We start from the raw sequence: 14,620 nt of genomic DNA, 5'->3' as shown, positions 1-14,620 counted from the left end.
TCGGTCGTGGGGCTTGAACTCTGGGCCTGGGCGCTATCCCTCAGCTCTTCAGCTCAAGGCGAGCGCTCCACCGCTTGAGCCATAGCGCCACTTCCAGTTTTCTAGTAGTTTATTGGAGATCAGTGTCTCATGGACTTTCCTTCCCCAGGCTGGCTTTGAACTGTGATCCTCAGGTCTCAGCCTACTGAGTAGCTAGGATTACAGCTGTGAGCCACCGGCGCCAGGCTCATGTTTCATAATTTATTGTTGTGTATTTACCTATTGCAAAACTCAGATTAAAATGAGCATTTTTGTCGGGCGCTGGTGGCTTCACGCCTGTAATCCTAGCTACTCAGGAGGCTGAGATCTGAGGATCATTGTTCTAAGCCAGCCTGGGCAGGAAAGTCCATGAGACTCTGATCTCCAATAAACCACTGGAAAACTAGAAGTGGTGCTGTGGTTCAAGCGGTAGAGCACTCACCTTGAGCTGAAGAGCTGAGGGACAGCACCCAGGCCCAGAGTTCAAGCCTCAGGACCAACAAAAAAATAAATGAGCATTTTATTTTGGCCTTAAGGCATCTGAGAAGTGTTCTGTTGCATTTTGTGTCCTCTGGAGCAACTGGTGCTTAAGAATCAGTTTCCAACATGGTTTCTTCATTCATGTATGACAGTCTCATTCTTCAGAGCCTCTCCATGTGGCATAAGTTTTCCCAGAATGACCTTACATGGTATCTGGCCTTCTAAGAGTAAGTGTTCCAAAGAAAACATGGAAGATGTAAAACCAGTTAAAGGCCAATTCTGGGACTGTGTGTCAGTTTTACTATACTTTACTGGTCAAATCAGTCACAGAACCCACCCAGATTTGAGAAGACTCTACTTATTGATAGGGAAAAGCAAGTCCATGGTACAAATGAGGATAAACATAGGAAATATCTTCTCAAAACCCTTACAGTATCATGAGAGAGGTAGTTACTATTATCATTATGATTTATATCATTATGATATAAAACAAAGCCCAAACCAGCATGGTGGTATATTACCTCTCAGCACTCAGGAGGTTAAGGCAAGAGGATCTTGAGTTTGAGAGTATCAGAGCTACCTACAGTGCAATCTCAATCCTAAAACCAACCAACAAAAAAGAAAAGAACAAAAACCAAAGCATGTATGAACAGAAAGGAAACAATTTTGACTGGAAAACAGGTATAAAATTTCATTGAAATATAATTTTTATAGACTAAATTTAGGGAATAAAATAAGCAGACAGACATAAGGGACAGACATCTGTCTGGCATGTTTGGGAAATACTAAAGAATATAGTGTGGGTAAAGAGAACAGAGGATAAAAATAATTACAGATATCATGGATATCATGGTAAGTTTAGCTTTATTTTGTAGGTATTAGAGAATAATTTGAGATTTCTAAGGTAGAAAACTAAGTGGAAGGTGGCGTGTACAGGAAGATCTAGGATGATATGAACATGGAGGACTAATAATATATGAAAGATTTACCAATAATAATAATTCAAATAACAAAAGCAGGCCAAAAGCTGCAAATATACTTTAGAGGTTAATTATGTTAGACTGACAATATCCTTAATTGATTATAGCTAAACACAAGAAAGTATCTTACATATGTATACATATATATCTTTTATTGTCTTTAAGTAGTTGTAATTTAACAAAGCAGTTTATGAATACAATGCATTTTGATCAATGCCACTCCTTTAGACAAGTATCTTAAATACCTATAATTTATTAAATCTAAAAGAATAGAGCTAGTTACATAATTTCTATAAAATTTGTGACTTCAAATAAATAGTACTTATTTTAAATTTCATACAAGGTGGGATATTTAACATTAAGCATGCTTCCATGGTTACCTAATCAAAATACTTCTATTTATTATTAGGTTGGCACACAGTTCAATATCAATTTCATTATCCAGATAAAAACTAGGTTAAACATGGTTAAAATGCATTTATAAAACAATTATTTGTGATTCTGGATCAACTTTTATTGAGCACCCCCTATTCTCCAAGTCCCCCAAAATGTTTATTTTACTGTATTCTTAAAAAAAGAGGGCTGGGAATGTGGCTTAATAGTAGAGTGCTTGCCTAGCATGCATGAAGCCTTGGGATCGATTCCTCAGTACCACATAAACAGAAAAAGCTGCAAGTGGCTCAACTGGTACATTGTTAGCCTTGAGCACAGAGAGGCTCAGGGACAGAGCCCAGGCCCCAAGTTCAAGCCCAGGGCCAGCAAATGAGAGAAAGAGAAAGAGAGAAAGAGGGAGAGAGAGAGAGTGCACGAGACAGCGTGTGAGAGAGGTGAAAGTATTGAAGAGACTGATAAAACTTGGCTCAACACCATTGGTAATTCAATTACACTGAAAAATTTCAATATATATATATGTATTTTTCCAATTTCTATTGTTAGCTTATTTTCTTAAATTCAGTATGGATATAAATAGTATTTCTATTTATAGCAATACATCTTCCATAAGATGGAAACCTAAAGTATCTTCCTAAAGGTCATCATCACTTATAGTTTCTTCCTTATAAATTTTTGTAAAATATGCAGAAGAGGGAATGTATAATAATAAATACAACACTATTATGCATACCAGGTGCCAGTGGCTCATGCCTGTAATCCTAGCTACTCAGGAGGCTAAGATCTGAGGAGTGGGGTTCAAATCCAGCCTGGGCAGGAGAGTCTGTGAGACTCTTATCTCCAATTAACCACCCGAAAATGGGAAGTGGTGCCAGGTGGTAAAGCGCTAGCCTTGAGCTGAAGAGCTGAGGGACAGTGCCCAGGCCCAGAGTTCAAGCCCCATGATCGACCAAAAAAAAAAAAAAAAAGCAGCATACCTATTATGAAATATACACAAACTATGATTTCTAAAATAGACATACATATATTTAAAATTGGTACAAATATTACTTTATAAATACAGGATGCTGAGAAACTCAAATGCCTATATTTTAATGGCCAACTCTATAGGGAGTATTGAAATATTTATTTTCTCAAAAGTACTCTCCTCAGAGCTGAGTTCAACTGCAATAAAATTATAATAGTATTTTTCTTTACCTTATAGATATGTAACTAGAAAAATGATTAAATAATAAAAGCATATGCATATTGAGGATATTCCAATAGTTGTCAAATTCTAACCATCTTCTATATATTCTTATAGAAAATGTTTTAATAAAAGTATCTTAATAGGAAGAGAAGGAACTATACACAGACTAATGTGGTCTACTAAGTGCCCTTATTTTACAAATTACAAATAAGGGAATGAAGCTTAATGTCTACCCACAGCTCTGTATAAAGCTAAGCAACTACTGTACAACTGGTCTCCATTACCAGTCCTTGAGGTGCAATCTTAACAGTTGTTTGCCTAATTCATATGCTAGTGGTGGAACTGGGATCTATTTGGGGCTTTCTCTTTGTTCTCTCACTTTATAACTAAACTTACTGTATTTACTCACTGTAATTTTACTGTAATTTGGAACTCTCCAATTTTTCTCTTACTGCAGGTATTACAGAAACAGAATGCAGTTCATAACAACTTTCATAGCTTCATTAAGACAAACACTATCTGTAGGAGAAAGATCACTTTATGCATAATTTGGTTTAGCTAGAAAAAGCTAATACAGCCTTAAAACTTTACTCTATATCATAGTAACTTCATATGTGGTGAAGTGATTTTCTATAATGTTGATGTTTTCTTCAGATAGACAGTTTTCCTGTTTTAGCTGGCTTATAAGGGCTTCCAAAGACTTCCATCTTCCTAGAGTTTGTTGCTCTTGTAGCTCAAGAAGAGTTATCTTTGAATGCAGCTTAGAGATTTTTTGCCAAAGATGTTCCTTATTTATGTCTTGTCTGCAGTAAGAGTGTTCCGTTTGTAAAATATCTACACTATGCTCTATATTCTTATATGAGGAGTCTTCAATGTCTATGTCTTCCATTCCTACGGTTTCATTTTGTGCTAGAACAGATGAATTAACTGCAGGTTTAAAATTGTTTGTGGGTACAAAAATGGCAATAACAGATTCTTTATTTGTGCTTAAATCTTCAACAGTGCTGATTAAGAATTCATTTTCCTGTACTGACTTAATTTCAATTGAATTAGGATTAGCAAGATGACTGGTAGCTATTTCGAGAATTTCTTGGGTTTCCAAAGATTGATGGTGAATACCTTCTGAATTTGAAGTTGTTAAAGTAATAGTTGTAGAATTTAGATTCTCATAAGATGTGTGAAAATCACTTACACCTAAATCTTGGTTAATCACTGCTTCTAAGACAGAATTTGTCTTTTCAGCATCTTGTTTAACTAGATTAAGAGTTAATATGTTAGTTTGCATACTTGCTATTTTAGGAGCTGGTGGCTTCAGTATGGCAGGCAAATCAAGTAAGTCTGTGTTTTCAGGGAGTATATCTATTTTAACTGTATTTTTCTTTGCTTCATTTGATACAAATGATTCTTCGAGCTTGGCTTTTAGACACATTTCTTTCTCATCTTCCAATTTTTTCTTCTGAGATTTTTTTTTACAAGATTCTTTTCCCTAGAAAATAATATTTCAAATTCTAAAAAGGGCATACTTGTAGACTTACTCTCTTACTAGTACTAAGTTTGAGCAGTATACTGGTCTGGCAAACTTATTTAAACTGGTCTAAGTAGATAACAACTTAAATATATCTTAAAATATTTTTTTTAACTCCAGTTGAAGCACTGGTGGCTCATTCCTATAATCCTAGCTACTCAGGAGGCTGAGATCTGAGGATCGTGGTTCGAAGCTAGCCCAGGCAGAAACGTTTTCATGAGACTCTTATCTCCAATGAATCACAAAAAGCCAGAAGCAGAGCTGTGGCTCAAGTGGTAGAGTGCCAGCCCTGAGCAGAAAAACTCACAGACAGTGCTGTAGTCCTGAGTTCAAGCGCTACAACTAACAAAAAACAAGCAAAACCCTAGAGTTGACATATGATAGAGTAATTTCAGGTTATTTAAATGACCAGTAAGAAAAGTGTAACCATTAATTTTAAAAATTTCAAAAATGTAGTGCTTTTTGCTGCTCTCAAACGGTTCCACTTTAATTTTTAAATTCATCATACTTTTAGTAAAAGGAGAAAATATTCTCAAGTATTTTTTTTCCTAACAGTAATCTTTACCTCTTACTCTTTACACCTGATGATAACCTGTCAATTTGGATTTGCCACCCTGTTCTGCATTACCCGTCTCTCCACTATTCCAATACCTGATAGTCTTCAGGCAAAGAAAATATTGTTGGAATTGCAGTTTGTTTTAAATAACGGATACCCCATCTGATGTCAAGAGAGTCAGGAGTAAAATGGTCACTACACAGGAACTGGTATTTACTGGGAACCCAAGACTCCCGTTTCATATTCTTTAACCACTTTTCAAGTCTTTCTTTGTCATGAAGAGGAAACCTGAAATTAAAAAAAGAAAAAAAAAAGAAAAAAACTTTGTCTTACAATATATCCACATAACCTATTTGTCCCATGCTGCAAAAGCAAGGCCATCATCTCTACTAAATGAAAGCATCTTTATGACAATGACTATGGAGCCAAAGCTTTGGTCTGAAAATGGATTGGAAAACGTAATTCAGAGATCCTTTAAGGAAAATACATTACTTCAAAGAATCTAGTCAGTTTTCTATGGATAGGTAATTTGCCTAAAATCAGCCCATTGTGTTATAAATTCTCTACAAATTTCCATCCAAATGTTTCATATATAGCCCAGGTGGCTTCAAATTCCCCTTATTCTTGCCTCAATTTATATTAGCATTTTTAAAATAAGTAGATACTCAATTCACACAAATCAGCTGAATAAAACTACTATTAATATGGTTAGCTGAAGAAAACTATTAATATTTTTCTCTTTTTTTTTTACTAGCATCTGCTTCATTTATACCTATATGTAATTTAGTCTGCTTCTAGACTTCTGTAACAGCCTAGAAACTCTTAACTTTAAGTTCTAAAATAGGAATTCTGATGCAAAAAAAGTTAATTACATTGTAAAGGTCAGACTCAGAAAGGTATGGTACCACACACCTGTAATCCTGGCAACTAGGTAGATTGAGGCAGAGGATTAAGTGTTGGGAGGGTCATCCTGTGCTACACAGTAAGACTGTCTAAAAAACAAAAGGAGCCAGTGGCTCAAGCCTGTAATCCTAGCTACTCAGGAGGCTGAGATCTGAGGTCGCAGTTTAAAGCAGCAGGGCCAGGGAAGTCTGTGGGATTCTAATCTCCAATTAACCACCAGAAAACTGTAAGTGGCGCTGTGGCTCAAGTGGTAGAGGACTAGCCTTGTGCTGAAGAGCTCAGGGACAGAGCCCAAGCCTGGAGTTCAAGCCCCACAACTGACCAAAAAAAAAAAAGAGGAAAACATCAAGACTAGACTCACATTAAATAACTGATATTTAACCTAATGATACTCTATATAAAACACTATATAATTCCCTGTTTTCATAGTAATGTGATTTTTCACATAAAGTATAGATATTATATATTCTTTCCCATCCCAATTGGGTTTATGCTTTGTGTATTTTACAGTTTATAGAAAAGAGTCTCCAAATTTAGACAAGTTTATAAGATTCTAGGAGAAAAGAATATTATGTACATTTTAGGAAATAATTTTTAACACTGACACCTTAAGTTACCAAACCTTCAAAAAATATACTTTGATTATATATTCTCTCCATCATCAAACCAAGGGACTTGCACTTGTGCTCTACCTCTTAGCTGCACCTTCTTTATGAGTATCTTTATTGGTAACTAACTGAACTTCATTGCTTTCCTCAACCAATAAGCTTTAAGAAATCTCCTAGAAGGGGCTGGGAAGGTGGCTCAGTGGTAGAGTGCTTGCCCTGTATGCCTGAGGCCCTGGGTTTGGCTCCTCAGCACCACATAAGCAAAAAGAAAAAAGCTGGAAGTGGCGTTGTGGTTCAAGTGGTAGAGCGCTAGCCTTGAGCTGAAGAGTTGAGGGACAGCGCCCAGGCCCAGAGTTCAGGCCCCACAACCGGACCCAAAAAAAAAAAAAAGAAATCTCCTGGAGTCTCCTAATCAACACCGTTTATCGTCTATTTATTCAATTTGTTTGATGATTTCGTTTCACTGTTGTATGCAATTCCTTCAAATGCATAACATATTAACAGAAGTTCCTTTTTTTTTTTTTTTTGTCGGCTGTGGGGCCTGAACTCTGGGCTTGGGTGCTCTTCAGCTTACGGCTAGCACTCTACCACTTGAGCCACAGTGCCATTTCCAACTTTTTCTGTTTATGTGGTGCTGAGGAATTGAACCTAGGGCTTCATCTATGCAAGGCAAAGCACTCTACCACTGAGCGAGCCACCTTCCTAGCCTAGAAGTTCCTTTTTTTTAAAAGATGGAGCTTACTACAGCCCAGGCTGGTCTCAATCTTACAGTCCTCCTGCTTCAGCTTCCCAATGTCTGACATTACAGGTATAAGCCCACAGTATAAACTGAACACTGTAGGCTATAAATTTATACTACATCTTAAAATAATGTTAACATGAGCAAATATGATTCTTCAAGTTTGGTCCTATTTAGAGAATAGAATCAATTTTTATTTTGTATCCCATAAGCTCACTTTAAATTTACATCTTGAGGAAAAATTTTTTTTTATAATACCATTGTGGTACAAAGAAATTCAATTTTGGGGTGGGTTCTGGATTATGTCTCCTCAAATTCAAGGCCAAATAGGAAAATGGTACTTTGCTACAAACCTTCTCAGAGCTAGAGCCATTAATATCCTAGTGTTTGCCTTTCAAGTGACCATGGCTTAGGTTTATTCCTCCCAAAATATCTTGTCTATATTTTGCAAAATGGATTCAAGGAAGCTAATCATGCAAAAATTATATAAATTACTTAGATTTATCTGTTGTTTTTTTTCCCATTACTTGAGGTAAAGGGAAGCACCCAGCCATTAGTAAATATCAACTTCTTGATTAAACTCAAAGGAGATTTACTAAATAACGTGAAAAAATTAAGGAACCCTCCCCACCCAAAATAGAGAACTAGGTAGCTCTAGCTGAAACAATTTTTTTTAATACGTTATAAAAAGGAAATGGGGGGGTGGAGGCATGGCTCAGTTGGTAGAGCACAAGACAATGAGCAAAAGCGTTAGGTGCCAAATTTAAATCTAAGTCTAGGATATTAAAAAAAGAAAAGAAAAAAAAAGGTAAAAGAAAAAAAGGGCCTGGAGCTGGTGGCTCACTCCTGTAATCCTAGCTATTCAGGAAGCAGACATCTTAGGATCGCAGTTCGAACCAGCCCAGGCAGGAGAGTCATTGAGACTCTTATTAACCACCAGAAAGCCGTTAGTGGCGCTGTGGCTCAAAGAGGTAGAGCGCTAGCCCTGGGGGGCGGGGGGGGAGGAGAGGGGAAGCTGGGGGGAGATCGCAGGCTGAGTTCAAGTCCCATGACCAACAACAAAGGAAATGGAATACATAAGTAAGCTGATTTTCAGACTTCTCATACATATTATTCTTGTATTTATTTATTTTTTTTGGGGTCTGGTCGTCTGGGCCTGGGCGCTGTCCCTCAGCTCTTCAGCTCAAGGCTAGGGCTCTACCACTTGAGCCACAGCGCCACTTCCGGCTTTTTTCTTTTTGCTTATGTGGTGCTGAGGAATCGAACCCAGGGCCTCAGGCATGCGAGGCAAACACTCTACCACTGAGCCAACTTCCCAGCCCTATTCTTGTATTTAATAACATTCTACTTATTATTTCTACTTTACAAATGGAAGATATTGAAACATGGTCATTCATTTGCAAAGGAATGGAACCTAGATTTGGAACCACAGCTCCCAAATGACACAGCATCGCTTCCTTGTCTTTCTGAATGCAAACCAGTATTCGTATAGTTTGACGGAAGTATCTCGTAGTTTTAGTCACCCAGAATATATTTACCTGCGCCCAGCAGGAAACATGTTAAAATCCTGGGTATGACACCAACTTTTCAAGGTTACTAATCAAGCTTTGGTTTCTGTTTTTCTCACGGGGGTTGGGGGGGTTAAATTCTGTGCAACTTCGCCCTTCCTCACAGCAGGTCAGGTGCACCTTAAGGCGTGGGTAGTGCAGTTCAATGAGAGCTTCCGCGAGGTGCGATCAAGGCTCCCAGAACCACGACCGTGGACCATGCACAACCTTCCTGTCTTACCAACCCTTCAACGGTGTGCCCAAGGTTACACTACATGCAAGCCTCGGCGCCCGCTCTGCGCGGGAAGTTGTCTCACTCAGAGCAGTTAGGCGGTACCTGGGCCCCGGCTCCACAGACCACAGGCCCGGGGCTTACAAAGGTGACGCTGACGCCACGGCCTACGAGCTGACTTACGGGTAAAAGCTCAACTTCCGGCCTTTATTGTTCCGTCCCCTGCGATTCTTACAGCATATCGCAGCGCAATAGCGGGGCATCACTTGAGTAAGGTCCTGGGGTGACCCCAGTTGGCAAAGGGCGCAGACCAGCCCTCCTAGCTTAGGCGGAGCCGCAAGACAGGCCGCCGGCGCCACTGCGCCTGCGCCAGAAACAGTTCCGGAGAGGGGTGCCGGAACCTTGCATTCACTTCCGCCCCCGTTAGTATAGGAACCGCCCTTTGCGGGGGGTGTAGCAGGAAGTGACGCGCAGGCCGAGCGGCAACAACAGTTTTCCACGTGCGCGTTGGGCGCCAGAGTCAGGTGGGGAGGCGGGAGCCAATGGGGAAGCGTTTCGTGTAGGTCCTCTCCCGCGGTGGAGGCGCCAGCCGGGGACACCCGCCAGTAGGGAGCGGGCTGAGAGGGGAGGCGGTGGTGTCCTCGGCCCCGGGAGCGAGAGGTCGGTGTGCCGGTGACCGTGAGGCGTGCGTCGGCCCAGGGAGGCCGCGGAGGCTGGGGAGGGTGGCCGGGCCGCCCACCTGAGCGCAGAAGCCGCGCGTGTGCTCCTCCCGGGCCTCGGCTTGGGGGGCGCGGAGCCGCGGTCGGGGGAGGAGCGAGTCCGGGGTGGCGCGGACCGGTCGGCCGCCCAGTGCGGTTCTCGGCGTCCGCGCGGTGGTGGCCGGTTGCCTCGTCCTCGGCCTCTCCAGCGGCTTCGGGCTGCGAGGTTCGGACGAAGGGACTGTCGGGAGATGGCCGGACCACAGTGGTGCATTTTGTGCGTTGGGCTGTGTCACGGGCGTTCTCAACTGTCAGCTTCGCCGAGGGCCGGGTTTCGGGCCTCGGGGAACCCTGCCGGTAGGAGTCGGGGGGACGCCGGGCCTGTGCCTTTGCGAGAGGCCTGGGTGGTCCAGCGCAGCCGGCTGCTGGGGGGGGGGGTAAGGCCCACCCAGGCCGCCGGGAAAGGAGATGGAGGAGCAGCTTGTGGTTTTCTTCCTTCTCTTTGCTGTTTCGACGTGAGAAATCTGGTTAATGGAAAAGTTTGTTCATTAAAACTAACACACGTTCAGCTTGAATCCGTGGAGTAACGTTTAAGAAACCAGTAAGGTGCCAGTCAGTTCAGACCCGCCCTTTGAGTAGGGAGCAGCCGCGGGCGATGGGGCGTCCGTAGGACAAGTTGGAGGCTGTACTTGATCCTTGAACCTCCTTTGACAGGAGGTTGTACTCGTGACTATGAGTAACTCTGGAAAAAAAAAAGTAATCCACCTGCTAATTAGTAATGCTGCGAAAAGGCCACAGGAGAGGAAGGCAGGCAGTTTCCATGGGCCATAGTGCTTTTTCATCAGCCTTGTTATGTCATCACGGGTTACCAAGCTCTCCTGTGGTTTAGTATTCAAAAAACCGGGGCACTTTATTATGGATATCAAGTCAGAAGATACATGTTACCAAAAGTCCTATGTCAAAACTTACTAAAGATTTTCAGGGTAAGAAAACTTTTGTAACTACTGAGAAGTTTTGAGAATAACTTTTTTGCTGGCAGCCTTAGGAGAAATCTTAAATTCTATTGTATTTTAAGTAGAATTTATCCATATACCTTTTCTCCCGAAAAAAGCAAATAGAATTGAAAAACTCCCTCCTGGCCACCACCATTCCTCTAATAGTCTTTCCAAACACAGAATTTTTTTGATAACTGAATTTTACTAGATATTGTAGTTTCTTTACATGCAAGCCTAGTTTGGAAGAAAAGTAAAAAATGCCAATAGGAGTTTGGGGGAATCTCAGTTTTCCTTATAGGAATTCATATTCTGAGGCTTAGTGTAATGGTAGAGACTTGTAAGCTCAGCAGGAAGAGGAATTCAAGGCTAAGGGAAACGCTGTGTCAAAAAAATTCATATTTGAATAATGTCTTTAAATGTCAGAGAAAAAAATTAAAAAGTTAACTACCAAGATAATGTTATGTCTAGATTAGTAGGTATTTTCTCAGAACAGCATTCATTCAGGTCCTTAATTTCATTAGGTGAGCCAAAGACTAAAAGTAGAGAATCTTAATTCACAAACACTTAACACTTACAATGCAATAGAATGTGTGTATAAAATACTGTATATATGATCTTTTGAATACTGCATTAAATTGTTGACTTTCTTCTAAAAGAAAAATGCCCTAAAATTAGTTCTATAGATAATTTTTCTTCTTTCTTTTTGTAGGACATTAGAAATGGCTACACCCCAGTCAGTTTTCATCTTTGCAATTTGTATTTTAATGATAACAGAATTAATTCTGGCCTCAAAAAGCTACTATGATATCTTAGGAGTGCCAAAATCTGCATCAGAACGCCAAATCAAGAAGGCCTTTCACAAATTGGCCATGAAGTACCACCCTGACAAAAATAAGAGCCCTGATGCTGAAGCAAAATTCAGAGAGATTGCAGAAGGTAAGTAAATGACTTTCCTGAGGTCTCAAGGGTATAAGTAATAAGTAGCATGATGCCAAGAAATCTGTTTGTTTCTGAAGATATATGCAGATGGCAGGATGAATGGGATTTACATTTAAATATGGTGAGGTTCTGCCATTCTTATAGCAGAATGTTTTTTAGCGAAAGACTAGATGAATTTTAATTGATAATTTTATTAGTATATGAAAATGTATTGTTTCATTCTTTTATTTATGAAATCACTGTTGTTTCTTAGGAAAAAGTATTTGAGTACCCAAAGTTCTTATTCTATATTTAAAAATGTTTGGCTTCATACCTGTTTCTAAAACAAAATATACTTTGGAAACATTCAATAATTATTGATGGGAGGTGGTAACTGACTTAGGGAGTTAGAAATTAAGGTACTTCAATTAGTAAGGAAATGGAAAATCCAAATTCCTACTAACTTCATATTTGATCACTAATTCTTTTTTTTTAACTGTATTTTTTTTTGTCTTTTATTATTTGGTACTGGGGATCGAACCCAGGATATTGCACTTGCTAGGCAAGAGCTTTGCCATTGAGCTGCATCCCAGCCCAAAAATAATTTTTAGTGTTGTTTTAAAAATTTTATTTCTTGATCACTAATTCTTTAACATAAATATGGTTTTCAGCAAGTAATATTAATAGCTCTAATGGTTGTCCACATGCTGTGATAGTAACATTTATGTAATAATTACTTGGTATATACTAGAGTTATGACTGCTGTCGACAAGCTAGCAGTGAATAAGGCAAAGTTCTTGCCTTGTATAACTTCTATTGTTAACTTATGTTTATAATGTGCTTTTAACTTGTGATGTAAGTTGAAATTAATGTATTTGGAGAGGTTTAAATATATGTAATTTTGAATTTTTTTTCTTGGCTTACTAAAATGTTATTATCTTTTTCAGCATATGAAACTCTTTCAGATGCTAGTAGGCGAAAAGAGTATGATACACTTGGACACAGTGCTTTTACTAATGGTAAAGGACAAAGAAGTGGAAGTCCTTTTGAGCAGTCATTTAACTTCAATTTTGATGACTTATTTAAAGACTTTAACTTTTTTGGTCAAAACCAAAATTCTCGATCTAAGAAGCATTTTGAAAATCACTTCCAGACACGCCAGGATGGTTCCAGTAGACAAAGGCACCATTTCCAGGAGTTTTCTTTTGGAGGTGGATTGTTTGATGACATGTTTGAAGATATGGAAAAAATGTTTTCTTTTAGTGGTTTTGACAACACCAATCAGCACACAGTACAGACTGAAAATCGATTTCATGGATCTAGTAAGCACTGCAGAACTGTCACTCAAAGAAGAGGAAACATGGTTACTACGTATACTGACTGTTCTGGACAATAGTGGGCCCTTTTTTTCTGTTGTCACTAAAACCATCTTGTTGACTTTTCCTCAATATCTTTGATGAAAAAAGTTTTCTGTGAATTGCTTTGACAAGTGCATGATTTCGCTTTAAGCAATTTGATATAGCTATTACATATATTTAAGTTATTCTAACATTCAACATTCAGTAGACAAAATGTAATATTAATTTTCCTTAATAGGAATTTTTTTATAAAAAGAATTCTGCCAAGTCATTTTTCTTTACCTACCTTTGAGTTCCTAAAAGTAGCAAGTTTTAGTATCAAAAAGAAAGATTGAATTTGGGTGATACACATTTAAAGATTAAACTTTAAAAGAAATGAATTGTGTAAATTTAGATGATTTTTTACAGTAAAACATTTGCTAATACAAAATTGCATGCTTTGTGGCATCTGTTAATTCAGTTGCTAAATGTATATGAGATTGTATAATTGAGTCATTCAGCAAAGGAGATCAGTATGTTGGTTAATTACCACTAAAAGCTTTAGGAAAGGATGGTTTTATTTTTGCAACCAAATCATGCCTTTTCTATAGTAGAATTGGGGTAAAGGAAGTATATTGCTTATAGTCAGTGAAGCAGAAAAAGTTGAAAATTTGTGAAATATTGCCAAGAGATTGTTAGTGTGTGTAGGCCCTGAATAATGTTTTTTTTAAGATTGAAATTATAACTACTTACACATTTCCCCCACCTTTCTTTTTAACCCTATAGGTCTTCATACAAATTTATGTGGTCTTTTTTTGTGTGTACATAGTTCTTCCTCTTTGCACTTACCTTGGTCTAGAGATTGCACTTATCTTCATCTAATACCTCATTCTTTTGTAAAACCAGCCAGTAATTTCTGTGCAACCTTATTATGTGCAATATTTTAAAATCCTAAGACGTGTGTATTTTGGTTTTTAGATAGACTTATTTCTTTAGTTTGGCACTTTTCCACATTATACTCCATATGAGTATTAATCCTTTGGATGCACATTAAAACTAGTAATGTCTCATACAACATTGTGTGTGAGTGAGAGAAATATAAATATTTACAACCTGATACTCTCTGTTGTCATTTATTGTTAAACATTTCATAATGAAAGTCTAGAGGCATAGAGGACATAACTAGTGGGCCATGTGTTGATCATAGGTCATAGTCCCTATGAAGTCATTTGTCTGACCTGAAAACTCTGATAGGTCATTTTTTTTTCTTTTTACCATTATTTTCATTCTTACCCTTGGTAGCATAGTGATTTTGTAACTAGTTTTAGTATGTTTGCCACCAACTAGTTGGCAGAATTGGTAGTGTTCTGTCACCAGTTCTTTACTATTTAAGCCTTGGTTAACAAAAAGATTAGCTAGCCGGGCGCTGGTGGCTCACGCCTGTAATCCTAGCTACTCAGGAGGCTGAGATCTGAGGATCGCGGTTCAAAGCCAGCCCGGGCAGG

General features: G+C 38.9%; 2 protein-coding genes across 5 annotated transcripts; one reads left to right on the top strand and one right to left on the bottom strand.

Moving 5' to 3' along the window:
- Positions 1-2,825: 2,825 nt before the first annotated feature.
- Thap5 (THAP domain containing 5) lies at positions 2,826-9,517 on the bottom strand. 3 transcript variants are annotated; one of them, XM_013023995.1, is made up of 3 exons: positions 9,351-9,517; positions 5,234-5,426; positions 2,826-4,543 (listed from the first exon to the last, which is right to left on the bottom strand). In XM_013023995.1, the coding sequence occupies exons 1-3, from the start codon at positions 9,428-9,430 to the stop codon at positions 3,650-3,652; spliced, it is 1,167 nt and encodes a 388-aa protein (XP_012879449.1). In that variant the 5' UTR covers positions 9,431-9,517; the 3' UTR covers positions 2,826-3,649. The 3 variants fall into 3 exon arrangements, with proteins under 3 accessions (XP_012879449.1, XP_012879450.1, XP_012879451.1); XM_013023996.1 differs by having other exon boundaries at positions 9,403-9,430; XM_013023997.1 differs by having other exon boundaries at positions 9,312-9,399.
- A 221-nt stretch (positions 9,518-9,738) lies between these two features.
- On the top strand, positions 9,739-14,232 carry Dnajb9 (DnaJ (Hsp40) homolog, subfamily B, member 9). Of its 2 annotated transcripts, none has more exons than XM_013024053.1 (3): positions 9,739-9,827; positions 11,570-11,796; positions 12,726-14,232. In XM_013024053.1, exons 2-3 carry the CDS (start codon positions 11,580-11,582, stop codon positions 13,172-13,174), a joined length of 666 nt encoding a protein of 221 aa, XP_012879507.1. In that variant the 5' UTR covers positions 9,739-9,827; positions 11,570-11,579; the 3' UTR covers positions 13,175-14,232. The 2 variants fall into 2 exon arrangements, with proteins under 2 accessions (XP_012879507.1, XP_012879508.1); XM_013024054.1 differs by lacking the exon at positions 9,739-9,827 and adding an exon at positions 10,355-10,848.
- The last annotated feature ends 388 nt before the right edge of the window (positions 14,233-14,620 follow it).

The sequence above is a fragment of the Dipodomys ordii genome, unplaced genomic scaffold (genome assembly GCF_000151885.1).
Source record: "Dipodomys ordii isolate 6190 unplaced genomic scaffold, Dord_2.0 Scaffold72, whole genome shotgun sequence".
Taxonomy (NCBI): Eukaryota; Metazoa; Chordata; class Mammalia; order Rodentia; family Heteromyidae; genus Dipodomys; species Dipodomys ordii.
Note: the sequence above shows the minus strand (reverse complement) of the source record. Positions and strands in the feature narration are given on the sequence as shown.

What these genes read in the sequence shown, in the direction of transcription:
- Thap5 (XM_013023995.1), bottom strand. Translation starts at nt 9,430, where the DNA reads ATGCCCCGCTATTGCGCTGCGATATGCTGTAAGAATCGCAGGGGACGG. An exon ending in CGGAAGTTGAGCTTTTACCC is followed by an intron (nt 5,427 to 9,350) that starts GTAAGTCAGCTC and finishes TTTTAATTTCAG; the next exon opens with GTTTCCTCTTCATGACAAAG. An exon ending in CTTTGCCTGAAGACTATCAG is followed by an intron (nt 4,544 to 5,233) that starts GTATTGGAATAG and finishes ATTATTTTCTAG; the next exon opens with GGAAAAGAATCTTGTAAAAA.
- Dnajb9 (XM_013024053.1), top strand. Translation starts at nt 11,580, where the DNA reads ATGGCTACACCCCAGTCAGTTTTCATCTTTGCAATTTGTATTTTAATG. An exon ending in ATTCAGAGAGATTGCAGAAG is followed by an intron (nt 11,797 to 12,725) that starts GTAAGTAAATGA and finishes TATCTTTTTCAG; the next exon opens with CATATGAAACTCTTTCAGAT.